This window comes from Pan troglodytes, chromosome 23 (assembly GCF_028858775.2).
Source record: "Pan troglodytes isolate AG18354 chromosome 23, NHGRI_mPanTro3-v2.0_pri, whole genome shotgun sequence".
Taxonomy (NCBI): Eukaryota; Metazoa; Chordata; class Mammalia; order Primates; family Hominidae; genus Pan; species Pan troglodytes.
In genome coordinates this window covers 48986095-49001644 of record NC_086016.1, presented here as the reverse complement: position 1 = coordinate 49001644, position 15550 = coordinate 48986095, and the positions used below count along the sequence as shown (strand labels likewise).

The 15550-nt window shown below is 47.6% G+C and overlaps 1 protein-coding gene across 9 annotated transcripts in view; it reads right to left on the bottom strand.

Annotated features, from left to right (window-relative positions):
* TBC1D22A (TBC1 domain family member 22A) overlaps positions 1–15550 on the bottom strand; it is a 413175-nt gene that overhangs the window by 173758 nt on the left and 223867 nt on the right. For 8 of the 9 annotated variants that reach the window (XR_010156181.1, XR_010156179.1, XR_010156180.1 and 5 more), the window contains one exon: positions 4948–5023. Coding sequence is in view for 6 of the 9 variants with exons in the window: in XM_515210.9 (XP_515210.4) it covers positions 4948–5023 (76 nt within the window). In the remaining 3 variants the exon portion in view is untranslated. Of the gene's footprint in view, positions 1–1869; positions 2233–4947; positions 5024–15550 lie in introns of those variants that run through there. The other variant, XM_054675515.2, reaches the window with a different exon arrangement.

Genomic DNA, 15550 nt, shown 5'->3' with positions numbered 1-15550 from the left:
GGCACCACCACTGTGGCACCAGAAACAATCCAAGAGCCTCCCTTTTAGTGCCAGTGTCACCCCCAATGGGACAATTCTCTGATCTGAAATGCAGTTGTTTATGATCTAATCTTAAATCTGAAAAAATCAAGAATGGACATAATCAAATGGACACATCTGCTGAGGTTTCAAATATTCTTTTCAAATACTGAAAAAAGTTATCTATGGTTTTTTTAATCAAAAAATGTAGCAAATATCTCATTTATACAGACGTCATCTATGTCACAAAAGATGCATGACACTGAGTACCAGGTGGGGCTGGCCCCAGAATTCACAGAGGGGCTCTGACTCCAGCCTTTGGAAAGGCTAGGGCTGAAGCCCACTCCTCTGGCCATTCTATCTTGGGGACAATCAGGGATCATGTGATTCCAGAGGTTAACATCAGACGTGACAGATGTAAAAACAAAATGTACAGGGGACGTCATTAGCATTCACTGCAAAAATGTGGAATTTCAAGTAGGTGTAAGCGTTCTCGATGTAATACGGAGTGGAAATCTCATCGTGTGCTTTATACGCTGAAATTCTATCAGTTGGAGAGTAAATGTACATTTATTATTACAGCAGTAAATTACTAAATAATTGGTGCGAACTGTTGATTTTATATACAAAATCCTTTGCTAAGTAGGGAACAGATTGACAATTAATAGAAATATTGAGAACACATTAGCTAGATAATTTTAGAAAGAACAGCGTACCCTCTTTGAGCCTACAAATGCTTATTAAATTTTAAGTAACACAAGGCAGGATAATACAGATTAGGCGACATCCTAATTCTATTTTTTGTGGAGTTGCTGGACACATGCCCTATTCTAACATAAAACAAAATAAACTTTAAGACTTATATTTAACTTTTAGTTATTTAATTCCACTTAGCCATGAGCCTTGTTTCGAGAATTTTTCAGAAAAATTATTCTTCCTGAAGAAAAATGCCAAGCCCTTAAAATATTCCAAAAGATTATATAAAAGAATTAAATTTGGGGTAAAACTCCAGATTTATGCTCTTATCTCTGAAGTCCTTTCTAGGCTGGTGCCTGTGGAGCTTGGCAGCACTAGCCACCAAATACCCGCTTACAATCATCCACATGTTCTCGGAAGCTGACCTGAATCAAAACGACATATAATGAAACCAATTTTACCATAGGGTGATTGACAGAAACAAGAGGTAAGTTTCAATGGCATATTTCTGGTCACAAAAACATCACCCAACTTTTTTTTTTTTTCTTTTTTGAGATAGAGTTTCACTCTTGTTGCCTGGGCGGGAGTACAATGGTGCGATCTCAGCTCACTGCAACCTCCACCTCCCGGGTTCATGTGTGGGGGTCACTTTATTTGAAAAAGGTGTTTGGAGTTATTAAAAAAAAAAAAGAAAGAAAAAAATACAATTTCAGTTGTAACTTCCTCCAGACAAGATTTTGTTTTGCTTCTCACTAGCATTCTGGGGAACTCCAGTATAGAATCATCATAACTGAGGTTCAAACAACCCTGATCCTCTCAGGTTGGAACCTAGATTTTATGAGGGGGTATCACGTCCACTTTGCCCTCACGTGTCACTATTCTGGGTCTCACAAACTGTATGGGCATTTCTCAGATCCCTATCCTGACTAATCGGGTTGGATGCAAGCACTACATGAGGCGCCCAAACCACAACCAGCTTTGGGATGATTTTTCTTCTGCATCAGGAAACACACACCCAGAACACTGGGGGCTTTAGAGCTGGGCATACCTAGCCAGGTCCTAGCTTCACTCTGGCCCAGGAAGTCCTTATTTTGTAGATAGCAATTCAATGCTTTTAAGACATTTCTTTTTCTTTCCTTTTTTTTTTTCTTTTTGCTTTGTTGGCTTAATTTAAAAAAACAAAAAGGTCTTATCCAGTGGGAAATGTGGTTGAAATTATCTAGCCTGCCACGACTGAAAACGCACGTTCCTCCTACTCTCACCTTTTTCTTTCACTCCAAATTCAGTGGCTCCAGTCACCCTCTCTGATTCTGTGGGAACTCATACAATGTCTGTCCCGAAGGATACAGGGGGCTTCCCAGGGAGTTCCCCATCTGCGGGCTTGCCTGTCGCTTTACTCCCTGCCCAGCACACAACCTCGAAGGCTGCCGCCCATCCTCCTTTCCACGCGGCTTCCATTATAGACACAGCCCTCTCTCTTCATTCTCAGCACCTTCGTGTCTCCACAGCAGACTTTTACTAAAGGTTTAGGGATGACAAAGAAGGGTCACAGTACTACTTAAGATAGGAAGAAACTACTCAGAAGTGCTTCTGAGAGATTCTTTCACAACTCCTTACCACAAGAAAACAAGAGTGATGCGGCCCCTCTTCCGATCTCCCCTCTTACCCCTCACCAGGCTTCCCTCCATCCCCAAAACCTCCCCCTCCTCCAGCTCTCTGCTCGCTCCTGATGAGCCCTTATCCTCACGCCACCACTGCTGAAACTTCTGCTTGACTTTGCAGAGCAATTCAGCTCTTTTCTGAACTATTCCCATCTGGGCAATGCCCTCAAAACCTCTCCATTCTTAATCAACGAGTCCATGAAGATGTTTTCCTTCACCGAATTATCAAAATTTTCTGAAATAAATGCTGTCCTTCTCCTAAAACGCAGAAAAGAGGGAGAGGCTTGGTTTTTGTTTTTGAGATGGAGTCTCGCTCTGTCACCCAGGCTGGAGTGCAGTGGCACGATCTCGGCTCACTGCGAGCTCCGCCTCCCGGGTTCACGCCAGTCTTCTGACTCAGCCTCCCAAGCAGCTGGGACTCCAGGCACCCGCCACCACGCCCGGCTAATTTTTTGTATTTTTAGTAGAGACAGGGTTTCACCATGTTAACCAGGATGGTCTCGATCTCCTGACCTCGTGATCCACCTGCCTTGGCCTCCCAAGGTGCTGGGATTACAGGCGTGAGCCACCGTGCCCAGCCTGAGAAGCTTTTTTTTTTTTTAAGCAATTTTTTCTTCCTAGAATATCCTCTGCCCTTAATAAAATCTTTACAATCCCTGCAAAAGTTCCAACCCACAAATCTTTCTCTAGGAGGCAAGTGATGAAACAGGCGAGGGGGAGCTTCACGTGGCCGAGACCTGCAGATGCTTCTCCCAAGCTTGCTCAGGGATGATGGCGCCCACCAGTCTGAGAGCTCAAACGCGAGAAATTCTGTCTATTTACTGCTTTAGCAGCCTGGGTATTCTTATTATGAGGCCATGATAGAAATTCCTTAAGGTTTCATTAGAAGAACAGGAACAAGTTAGACAGTTTAACCTCTCAACGGCAACACACATCTTTCTCTGTTGTGAAGCACTGATCCTTTAAACAAAAAATTGCCATATGAAAATGGCCTACTCAGAGGCTGCGCTGAAAATAAAAATATGATTTACTAAAAAGTACAGATTTCGTTGGGGTTCCTTTGGTTATTGCTGCTGCTCTCTTAAACAATCATCCAGCGAATCCGCAATGTGCTTCTTTCTGAACTACAGCACCAGAGAAAATCAATTCAAGTATTTCCCAAACTGCAGCACTGGAACAAACGAGCACTAACCACAACTTTCTAACCTCCACGAAAACACGAAATACGCCTTCCAGGGGACACAAGCGGAAAAGGAGGAACCTGCTCAGAACGCGTAATTCACATCTACTGCAGATCATACTTCAGAGAACTCAGTGAGGCTGGGGAATGCTTGTGAAAGTGCTGGCAGGGAAAAGAACCCAGCCGCACCCAAACAAGACCGCACGGTGGAGCGTGCGATGAGCGCACACGAACGCACTGACGGAGGCAAAAACAGTATTTTTAACAGATGATGGGTTGAAAAGCAGCTAAACGTAACACTGAAAGTATTATCAGAAGAACTGCAGACAACTTCATAATATGGAAATTAGGTAATCACCATTAGACACAGAGTTAAAAATCAGATTCAATCAAGGAACAAAATGGAGTTTGTAATTTGTAGGAGTCCATTTTAGAATATCACTCAGCAGTTTCCCAAACCCAGCGCCCTTCCCGTGAAGACTGCTGTTACGGCCTTCCGTGCTAAAGGCACAGGGAGGGGAAAAGGCACAGTGACCGGCAACGCTCAGCGGGCAGGGCCCTGCAAGGCACGTGGCCAAGGCTAAGTTTCCAACAAAGTGCCATTTGTCTCCACATTCTGTGAAATAATTGGCCAAGCGCGCATGGGACTCTTTGTGAAAGAGCATGTCTCTTTTCCACACCTCATCACTGACCAGCTGGTATCACAAATACATGCCCGGTTCTGCTTGGCATCACTTAGTTAATGCTCTGTTCATTAATTTAACAAACTATCAGGAGAATATGCCTGGAACGGGCAAGCATTATCTCTCAGCTTCCATTTAATTAAACTCTGCTATTGTAATATGACACTCAGCACATCGCAGGGGGAATTATTTTAAAGATGAAGGCAAAAAGTATTTCAAAGCCCCCACTTAAACATGAAAGCACAATCTAAAATTGCCTGAGCACATACTATAATTTTTCTATAATATTAAAGATGTTATTTCCAGACTCAGTAATTAGTTAGATTCCATGGAGAAATTATTCTAGCATCCTTGATAGAAAAATGATGCACAGAGGCAGGGAACAGAGTACGGAAGGACCACCATAAACAACCATCCGTCACCTAGATTATGACAATCACCAGGCTTAATAAGGAGTGAGCACTGCCTGCTTTGGGTGCACACTCACTACTGTCCTGCAAAGTGAATGTACTGAATTCTGATGATATCCCCTTAATAAGAAGAAATAAGAGCAGCTCACGCACGAGCAGCTGTCTCAGAAGGATGCCCATGAGGGATCCTGAGCAGGCCAGGATGCTGCCGGCGGATGAGGACAGCTCCCTGTCCCACCGAGGGCTGAGGGCCACCTCCCCCCGCCCACAGAGAGGGGCTGCGTGGGAAGCTGGCTTACCATCAATCCGGCTCACGAGTTCTTCTAACATTTTCACTTTCATTTGAATCCCAGGTTGGGCAAAGGTGTAGTTGTCCTAAGGAAAAAAGAATAATGTGAATCATATGCATATAAAATAAAACACACTTTCCAAAAGGGAAAAAGGCAGCTGCGATAAAGTGAGCAGCTTTATAATAGGACGAATTCACAGAGACTTTATCTTGAGAAACACGTAAGTGGATGCACCCTGCACAGCACAGCACCGCTGACTGCTATTTTGAGAAGGGAAAGGCCAGTATTTCCCGATGTCAGGTGATGAGCACGTGCATCTCAGGGAACACTGAATGGTACATTTCTATTTGTAAATGTAAGACACTTACATCTAAATTGAAAAACAGGCATCCATGGGCATAGCTCATTGACCAGAACCGTCTGTGGGAACTGACCACCTCGCTGGCCACCTGGACCCTGAGCACTCAGCCCTGCCGGGAACCAACGGCAAAGGTGCCCGGTGCTGACAGCACCATCATCGTGGCCACAGTCCAAATGCTAATGACACAGTCACTGCATGGTTGACAACAGTGGACATGTGACTTTACTCTCAGAGATACAGTTGGGTGAACTCAGGTGAAGTTCAGACAGTAACATAGGAAGGTCTGCATAGCATCAAAGGGAAGGGGGCCTGGGCAGTTTCAAGTCAAACAGCCCAGGAATGGGGCCTCAGCTCTAGGACTCAGGAGCTGTGTGACCTTGGCAAGTAACATAACCTCTCTGGGCTTCCGTTTCATTACCAATAACATGAGAGTAATAACACTGCCTTCTAGGACTCAGGGAAACAAACAAGTGGAATGTGGAAGAGATTTCAAGACACAGCAGGTACCGGGGCAGTGACAGGTCCATTACTCCTGCTGTCACCACCTAGGAGAGCACACACATGACACTAGGGGGTGCTGCCTCATCCCACAGCAGGAACATGAAGAGGCAGCTCCCATCAACAAGAGAAGGGCATTCCCTATGGAGGCTGCCTTTTGGGCCTCAGCCGGTGGTCGGGGGCATTTTCAGAAGGAGGGTTTCAACCAGACTCGTGGTTAACAGACTTAATCTGTACCCAACAGCAGTGAATGTGGAAGGCAGAATAATAACCAGCCCCAAAGATGCCAAGGTTCCACTCCCTGTAACCTGTGGATGTGTGGCCTTACATGGCAAGGGGAACCAGGGTTGCAGGTGGAACTAAGGTTGCTAATCCATGAACCCGTGGAGAAAGGAGAATCGGGAGGCAGCGAAACAACGGGGGCTGTGCCTGGGGCTCCTGTGGGTTCTGGCCTACGCTTCAAACTCTTTAGTGAGCACACAGGGCCTCTGGCCCGGCCAGCACTGGGAGATGACTGCCTGTGGTAGCTCTGCCCTCAGGGAGTGACACTGGGGATGGCCCCATGAGTCTCAGCTAGGGGAAGCCAGGCAGGCCACTGGCCTCAGTAAGGGCACAGGTAATGCAGTCTTGGTCCAAACAGGAGGTGCTGGGCACAGGCAACTGCAGCTCACCAAGTGGGCTCGGGCCATCAGGCAGGTGCTGGCTCGTAGCAGGCAGCATCAGGGCAGCCTTTCCGACAGTGGGGGATGATCTGCTGCCTGTGCGCCTGAGGGGGCAGGGGTCTGCAGGCACCACCTGGCAGGAGGGAGGTGCTGCTTTGCGTGGCAGGGGGGCAGGTCTACACGGGCAGCTGTCCACGTGGCACCTGGCATTCAGAGCCCAGGAGGGAAGTTGAAAGACTGATCTGGGCTTGATACTGATACTCCTTTTCCATAGGCTCAGGACTGGAAAACGGATCAAGCACAGAATTAAGGGTGAGAAGTAAACCAGAGAGTGGTGTAGCAGCCTCCAGTACAGAGAGGTTCCTGGAGGTGGTCAAGCAGGCAGGCCTCCCTGTGCTGTGAGGGGACGCGGCCACGGAGTTCACAGAATCCGCAGGTGGAGGAAGGGTGACAGGGCACACAGCAAGGGTGTCAGCCCTCGGGAGGCCCCAGTGACGTGGAAACAGCACTCACAGAACCCCCAGCTCCAGAACCCAGGAGGTGACCCCAGGTAAGACAAACGTGGAGCTGAGCGACTGCCTTCGGGCCAGCAGCATTCCCAAGTCTGGAAAGTCAAATGTGAACACACGCAGCCAGCACTCTCTACGTTTCTCTCTCTCTCACACACACACACACACAGTGCGTGCACACACGCAGAGCACACATGACATCTCCTAACAAGAGCAGGCACGGCAGCCGCTGTGGCACAGAACACAAAAAATGCCTACAAGGCCCTGAGGATTTTTCTTTCCCTAGAAATGGAAAATGAGCCGAGTCAGACCTGCCGGCTTGCTGAGGGATTTCTCCCAGGTGGATTTCAAGTGACAGGCTCTGGATTCCAAACTGTCACATCTCTGAGGGCAGAACCACGAAAACTCCGTTTGCCACCTTCACTTAGAATGACGCCAAGGCCCTCCGGTGACCTTGTGTAGCAGGAGGGATGGGCTCCGGGGAGAGGATGTCTGGAGTGACTGCTCCGGGGCCTGGGGATGATATGTTTCCTAGATGTCGTGGGCTGATTCAGGGATAAGCTTGGAGGCCTCCCGAATTTGGCTGTCCAAAATACGGCGTTTAATGGGCAGGACTTTTAGGCCCTGAAGGAGCTGCGATGGTGTCAGTGAGACCCAGGCACCTGTCCGGCTGAGAGGGAGCCGCAGCAACAGTTAAGGACAAATTGTGAGCTTTCGTATATTTGAAATTTAACAGGAGTAAGAAATTTCGGCTCCAGACTTGAATTCCTTTGACTGTCATCATCTTTGGACCTGAACTTGCAATGGTTAGCCTTTAAGACTTAATTTCTCCCCAGAGATTGGATAACAGAAGCACACTGATGTTAAAATTTAGGGCACACTGTGTGTTGCAAGTTTACATCATGTCATTTAACCTCGTGGAGGAATTCTGATGAGCCCGGTTGAACAATGTAGCTGCACAGAATTAAGGGTGAGAAGTAAACCTGAGAGTGGTGTGGCAGCCTCCAGTACACAGAGGTCCTGAGATTACTTAATGAATGTCTGATTCCGACAAATTCCGGAGCCATGGGGAGCACATTCTAACCACCCCACTGGTCTGTCCTGAGGGACTGCGATCTCTTCCACTCCAAGAGAGGCCACGTCCCTGGCTGTCCAGGTCCCTGATGGTTATGTGAATAACAGACAGACCTGGAGTCAGCTTGGAGCGCAGCTGCTGCCTCTCCTGGACTTGCTCTAGCCGCAGAAATGCTCGCCCCATGGAGGCTAAAACGGGGAGAGGCGAAGGTGGGTTCAGCCCCTTGCATTTCTCAGAGGCTCCACAGCAGGTGGGCAGGGCCCGGCCCTCAACACTGGCTCTGATGGGGTGGGTGAGCCTGATGGGTCCTGGGATCAGTCAGCCATTCGGTGGCTCTCCCACTAAGACAGGATTTTAGGCTCTCATTTAGCAGAAATAAAAGTTATTCTTTGCCTCCATCTGGCACAGTTTTGTTTTATTTCTCAATTTGTTCAAAACCCAGGTAGGGAAGACGGATTCTCAGAAATCCAGACAATTAAAAAAAAAGAATGACACCTGAGAGCCAATAACGAAAAGGTCTGCATTTTGAAAGAGAAAATGTTTGCATTTTGAAAGACCTGCAAAGACTGACAGCAATGGCCTCGGCATTCTGGCTTCAGGCTAGGGGCGGAGAAGGCCAGCCTTCAGAAGGCTGCAGCAGGGACGCCCGGCCCCACCCCCGGAGGGCGAGGCGCCAAGGCTAAGACACAGGGGGGTCGGTCTGGGCCCTCCTGGCTCGGGAGGTGAGCCCAGCCTGCAGAAGGCCCCGCTCTGGGGCCAGGAAGCCTTCAAGGGCACTCTAAGGAGGCAGACACCGTGGCCAAGGAATCCAGAGCCAGGTGGCTGAGGAAAGGAGGGAGAAAAGAATGTCCCATGGCCCTCGCAGCAGCCTGTCCCAGGGAGGCACTGACCGCCCAGGCCCTCCCAGCAGCTGCCCGCAGGCTGCACCAAGGCCCCTGGGTAGATCACAGGCTCTGTCTGCTTAAGGCCCGGAAACCAGATTTGCCCTCGGGATACCCCAGCCCAGCACCCCGCCTCCCACACCTGGCACCCACATCACCTGTGCTGGTGAACATGTACCTGGGCAGCAAAACAGGAACTAAGCAAGAATCCTCTACACTTACAAAAATGTCATTAGTAATAATATTAACATTATTCCCTTCATAAAAAGTAAATATGCATGTCCTTTCCAATTGAGATCTGGTATCTTTAAAAAAGGATATAATTTATAAAACATATGCATCAGAGGGAAGAGAGGAAGGGCTGAAGACAACGACCTGTTGTGAAATGTTTCACAGAAGGTAAAGTCTGTGAATACAAATTTTTTAAAATACGCTCAGCTTGCCTTACACCTGTTGCCATTACAACATCACACTCTTCCCGGTAACAAATAACACTTTCTGCACTTTTCGGAAGAAAAGTAGAATAAAATTTTCTTAGGGAGCATTTTAGAGAAGAGTCGAAATATAAATTCCTATCAGCTCACCTGGAAGTACCCAGAGTCAAACCTGCCAGCTCACGGAGAAGTTCGACTCCCTCCTGCCTCTCTGACAAAGTGCTCTTCCACCTGGACCAGGGATCCACCTCCCCACAAAGTCCAGCCTCTTCTTTCCAGGCTAATTTCACCGTAACATAGTGTCTTCCCCACATTGAAACCAAATGTGCCTTCCACACCCAGGCCTTGACCTGCCTCTGAAACACCTCAGGAAGTCTTTTCTGCAAGCAATGGCCTGAGAGACTTCCATTTCCTTCAACTCTTAAAAGACTCCCTTCCACGTCCTCTCGGGGGCCCCCGGCCACCAGCCCTGAACACAGAAGCTGGGATCTGACCACGCAAGGACAGAGCTAGGAAGCCTCCTGTCACAGCTGCACTCCACTGTCAGCCATTAATACGTTAAAGCCATTAATGCATCAGTCCAGCGGAAGGCAGAACCACATCAGATACTAGTTCTTTCATCTGTTCAACTCTGAAAGCCTCCTACGTGCCAGAAAATCAAGTCCTGAGTATCGATGTGTGCGAAGGAGTCAAACACGCAGGCCTGGGAATGCTATCCCCGGAGAGTCCTGCTTGCAAGGCCGGTCCCCGGCCGGTGCCTAGAATGTGGGTTTCGGGAGAGTTCCCACGATTCCCTGACTGATCTGGATGACTCGGCGGGCCTACACTGTGCAGGGTGGTTCACCCTGGGCACCTGCTCTCCTCCTGGGAGGCTGCATTTGGGCACATGCCAAGCAGAGAGTGTCCGCATGCCCAGTCCCCAGTAACACCCTCGGTGCTGAGTCTCTAATGTGCTTCCCCAGCAGGCAACGTTTCGGACGGGTCGTCCCAGCCCCGCACTGGAGGGATCCAGCGTGTCCCATGTGACTCCGCCAGGAGGGGGCTTGGAAGCTTATACCGCTTCCTCTGGACTTTACCCCTTGATGGAGTCTCCTCTGCATCCTTGCACTGTGAAGAATCACAGCCACGAGTGTGGCTCTGTGGGGTCGTCTTGGGATCCCCTGACACAGGCAGGGAGAAAAGTGGACAGGCAGACAGGACCCTTCTGTTCACAGGGATGACAGTCTGACAGCTGAGCCAATGTTCATCACACGCCAGGCAAGTGCACATTGACTGCTAACGAGGACCTGGGTGGCCACACCATCATAGCACAGAACCAGGGCTGGTCCTGGAAGACCACTTGGAGGGTGTGAGGTCTGAGCAGAGATGAGAGAGAGGGTTCAGGCACCATGCAGCAGAGCCCCGGCGGCCCGAGGGAGCATGTCACATCCCAGAAATGAAATGGAGGACAGGGCAGCTGGAGGGCAGTGAGGAAGCTGCGGCTGAGGCAGGAGGAGACCACTCTGAGGCTGGAAGGCCACGTCGGAGTCAGCGGTGAGACCCAGGCAATGCTCTCAAATGCAGGTAATGAAATGCAAATGGAGGCCACTGCAGGTAAGAGATTTGCACCACGGAAAGATGATGTAGAAACAATGGAATGAGCCAAATGAGGATGGAGGGGTATCATTCACGAGGCAACTGCCGTAATCCAGGCAAAGTGACTACACGCGCTTCCCACGGAAGACAAAGTGAACCCCAACTGTCCACACTGCCTTCTGCTGAGCTGACTGCTCGGCTCATGCACCTGAACGTAGGACTTGCCATTTATTCCTAGTAGCTCATTCATTTGATTGGTTCCCGGCTGGCACTGCAGGCAGCTGAACTCGTTCTGAATCTTGATTGTGCCATCTATCACATTCGCTATCCCTCCCAGCTGAGAGGCACTGGTTAAACGGATCCCCTTGACGTCTTCACTACAGTCTCTGCCAAGAGGAGGGAAGGGAAGGGCCAAGGACGGGGCTCGGCAGCATGCTCTCAGAAAGCACCCTCAGAGCACAAACGTGTCAAATTCTACGCAGCCTTGTTTAACCAACCCCCTGCTTTCCTACCTGCCAGGTTCATTTCTCTGATCTTCTGTGTTCCCATCTGTGAAATGGAGAGAGGAAGGGCTCCATCACAAGGGCACAGGGGGTATTGAGTTACTGTGTCTAAAAGAACCTAAGACAATGTCCATATAGAGTGCAAACCCAACCTCCCCCTAATTCCGCACCTTCCATGATGTGTCAGCCATCAAACAGTGGTTTAAGGCTGAAGGCTCCCAACCCAGCCAGGCCAGAGGAACCAGTGCCTCTGTAAACCACTGGAAACGTGACTGTCACTTGTCTTCAGACACGGGCCAACCCGCAGAGTAAAGCGGCACACCAGCAGGAGGAGGCCATCCATGGTCACTTCCAGACGCACACAGCAAGGAGCAGAGCCGTCACGAACGCCGGCGCGGGAGGGAGACAGCCAGTGAGCCAACGGGGAGAGAAGCAACCGCGGCAGGAGCAGTGGGCTGAAAAGGTTCCAACTGCAGGATTTCAACTAAGTCACATTCTGGCAAAGGTGAAACTATGGAGACAGTAAAAAGCCCAGGGGTTGGGTGGAAGGGGATGAACAGGCGGGGCATGAGGGTGTTCAGGGCAGGGGACGACACTGTGCAACACTTTCTTGGTGGACTCATGTCACTGCACACCTTTCAAAACCCACAGCCTACAACTGGTGTAAACTGTGGACTTTAGTTGACAATAATGTATCGCTATTGGCTCCTCAATTGTAACACATATGCCACACTGAAGTCAGTGATGTGAGATACTAATCACAGGGAGGCTGGGGCTGAAGGAGGACGCTGAGGAGCACACGGGGCCTCTCTAACCTCCTGCTCAATTTTTCTGGAAAGCTAAAACTGCTCTAAAAAAACCAAACTCCATTCATTGAAAAAAATAATCAATTCATCCAAAGAAGGTAGGGAAAAAAGAACAAATAAGAAAAGATGAAAGTCAATAGGGAAATGGCAACGTAAACCCCAACCGTATAAATAATGAGGTTGGACAGATTCGATGAATATATATGTGGTCTAAACATACACTAGAAAGTTAAGAAAGCAAATTGCAAGAATAAACTATAAGAGTTCATTTTAAATAAAACATACGTTTTGCGGCCGGGCGCGAAGGCGCACGTCTGTAATCCCAGCACTTTGGGAGGCCGACATGGGCAGCTCGCTTGAGCCCAGGAGTTCAAGACCAGTCTGGAAAACATGGCGAAACCCCATCTCTACCCAAAAATATAAAAATTATCCAGGGGTGGTGGCAAGCACCTATAGTTCCAGCTACTCAGGAGACTGCGGTGGGAGAATCACTTAAGCCTGGGAGACAGAGGTTGCAGTGAGCTGAGATCGCATCACTGCACTCCAGCCCGGGCAACACAGTGAGACTCTGTCAAAAAATAAAAAATAATATATATATATTTATTTATTGTGTGTGTGTGTGTGTGTGTGTGTGACTCTGTCACATTTTGGCAATTCTCTTAATATTTCAAACTTTTTCATTATGATCTTTTATGGGGATCTGTGATGAGTGATCTTTGATGTTACTATCATAATTGTTTTAGGGCACCACAAACCATGCCATTTAAGACAGCAAACTTAATAAATGTTTTGTGTGTGTTCCCACTGCCCCGCTGAGCGGCAGTTCCCCATCTCTCTCCCTCTCCTCGGGCCTTCCTATTTTCTGAGACACAACAAGATTGATATTAGGCCAAGTAAAAACCCTACAATGGGTGAAGTAAAGTGTTCAAGTAAAGAAAGAGTCGCACGTTCTCTCACTTTAAATCAAAAGCCAGAAAGATTACGCTCGGTGAGGAAGGCATGCAAAAAGCTGAGACAAGCCAAAAGTAGGCCTTTTTTTTTGCCAAACAGCCAGGTTGTGAATGCAAAGGAAAAGTTCTTGAAGGAAATTAAAAGCGTTACTCCAGTGAACACACGAATGTTAAGAAGGCAAAACAGGCTTCTTGCTGATGTGGACAAAGTTTCAGCGGTCTGCATAGAAGATCCAAACAGCTACACATTCTCCTAAGCCAAAGCCTAATCCAGAGCAAGACCCTAACTCTCTTTAATTCTATGAAGGCTGAGAGAAGTGAGGAAGTTACAGAAGAAAGGGTGGAAGCTAGCAGAGGTCAGTTCATCAGGTTTAAGGAAAGAAGCCGTCTCCATAGCATAAAAGTACAAGGTGAGGCAGCAAGTGCTGATGGAGAAGCTGTAGCAAGTTCTCCAGAAGATCTAGCCAAGATAATTGACGAAGGTGGCTACTCTAAACAACAGATTTTCCATGTAGATGAAACAGCCTTCTACTGGAAGAAGACACCATCTACGACTTTCATGGCTAGAGAGGAGGAGTCAATGCCTCACTTCAAAGCTTCGAAGGACCAGCTGACTCTCTTGTTAGGGGCTAAAGCAGCTGGTGACTTTAAGTTAAAGCCAAGGCTCATTTACCATTCTGAAAATCCTAGGACCCTTAAGAAGCATGCTCAGTACTCTGCCTGTGCTCTATAAATGGAACAACAAAACCTGGATGACAGCACATTTGTTTACAGCAGGGTTTACCAAGTATTTGAAGCCCACTGTTGAGACCTACTGCTCAGAAAGAAAGATTTTGTTCAAAATATTCCTGCTCATGGACAATGCACCTGGTCCCCCAAGAGCTCTGATGGAGACATGCAGGAAGATGAAAGTTGTGTTCATGCCTGCTGATGCCATATTCGTTCTGCAGACCATGGATCAAGGAGTTATTTCAACTTTCAAGTCATTATTTGAGAAATATACTTGATAAGGCTATAGCTGCCAGAGAAGTGATTTCTCTGATGAACTGGGCAAAGCCCACTGAAAACCCTGTGGAAAGGACCTGCTTTTCTAGATGCCATTAAGAACATTTGTGATTCATGGGAAGAGGTCAAAAAACCAACATTAACTGCAAGTTAGAAGTTGATTCTAACATTCGTGAATGACTTTGAGGGGTTCAATACTTCAGTGGAGGAAGTAACTACAGATATGGTGGAAATAGACAACAGAATTAGAAACAGTCTGAAAATGTGCTTGAATTACTGCAATCTCACAGGAAAATTTGAATGGATGAGAAGGTGCTTCTCACAAATGAGGGAAAAAAAAGTGGCTTCTTTTTTTTTTCTTTTCTTTTCCCAGAATGACTGGACTCCAAGAAAGTGGTTTCTTGAGACAGAAGCTATTCCTCATGAAGATGCTGTGAACACTGTTGAAATGACAACAAAGGATTCAGAACACTCCATAAGCCTAGTTGATAAAGCAGTGGCAGGGCTTGAGAGAACTGACCGGGGTTTTGAAAGAAGTCCTACTGTGGATAAAATGCCATCGAGTAGCTCTGCAAGCTACAGAGAACTCTTTCAGGAAAAGAAGACTCCACTGACATGGCAAACTTCAAATTGTTGTCTTAATTTAACAAATTGCCACAGCCACCCCAACTTCGGCAACCACCACCCTGATCAGTCTGCAGCTGTCAAGACGAGACAACACCCTCCACTGGGAAAAAGATTACAACTTGCTGAAGGCTCAGATGATCATTCGCATTTTCTACCAATAAAGTAGTTTTGAATTCTGGTATGTACACTTTTTAGATACAATGCTATTGTACGTTAATAAATTAAAGTATAATATAACTTTTATATGCATTGAGAAAGCAAAAAACTTGAGTGGCTAGTTTTATTAGGATAGTTGCTTTATTGTGGTGGTTTGGAATCAAACATGCAATATCTCCAAGGTATACCTATAAAAACCATTTGTCTTGCAAAGAAAGAAGTCTCTTTATTTGCTGATGACATCATCGTGTACAGAAAATCCTAAGGCATCTACTAACAAGCTCCTAGCAATAATAAGTGACTCTAGCAAGATTACTAGATACAAGTAGGGTATTTTCCAAAAGTGGCCACATTCTCTCCTGTCCCACATGCTCTTTCAGGAGGTGACCAATGCCACTCCGGCATCGAGAGATGGAGACTAATTTCTCCCTCTTTGAATTAGAATAGACTTGTGACTGCTTCCACCAAAAGCGTACAGGGGGCATGACTTCTGAGTACAGTGTGTGACTTCTGAGGCTCAGTCATGAAAAATGCAGCTTCCACCTTGTTTGAGGACAGAGTCTCACTGGG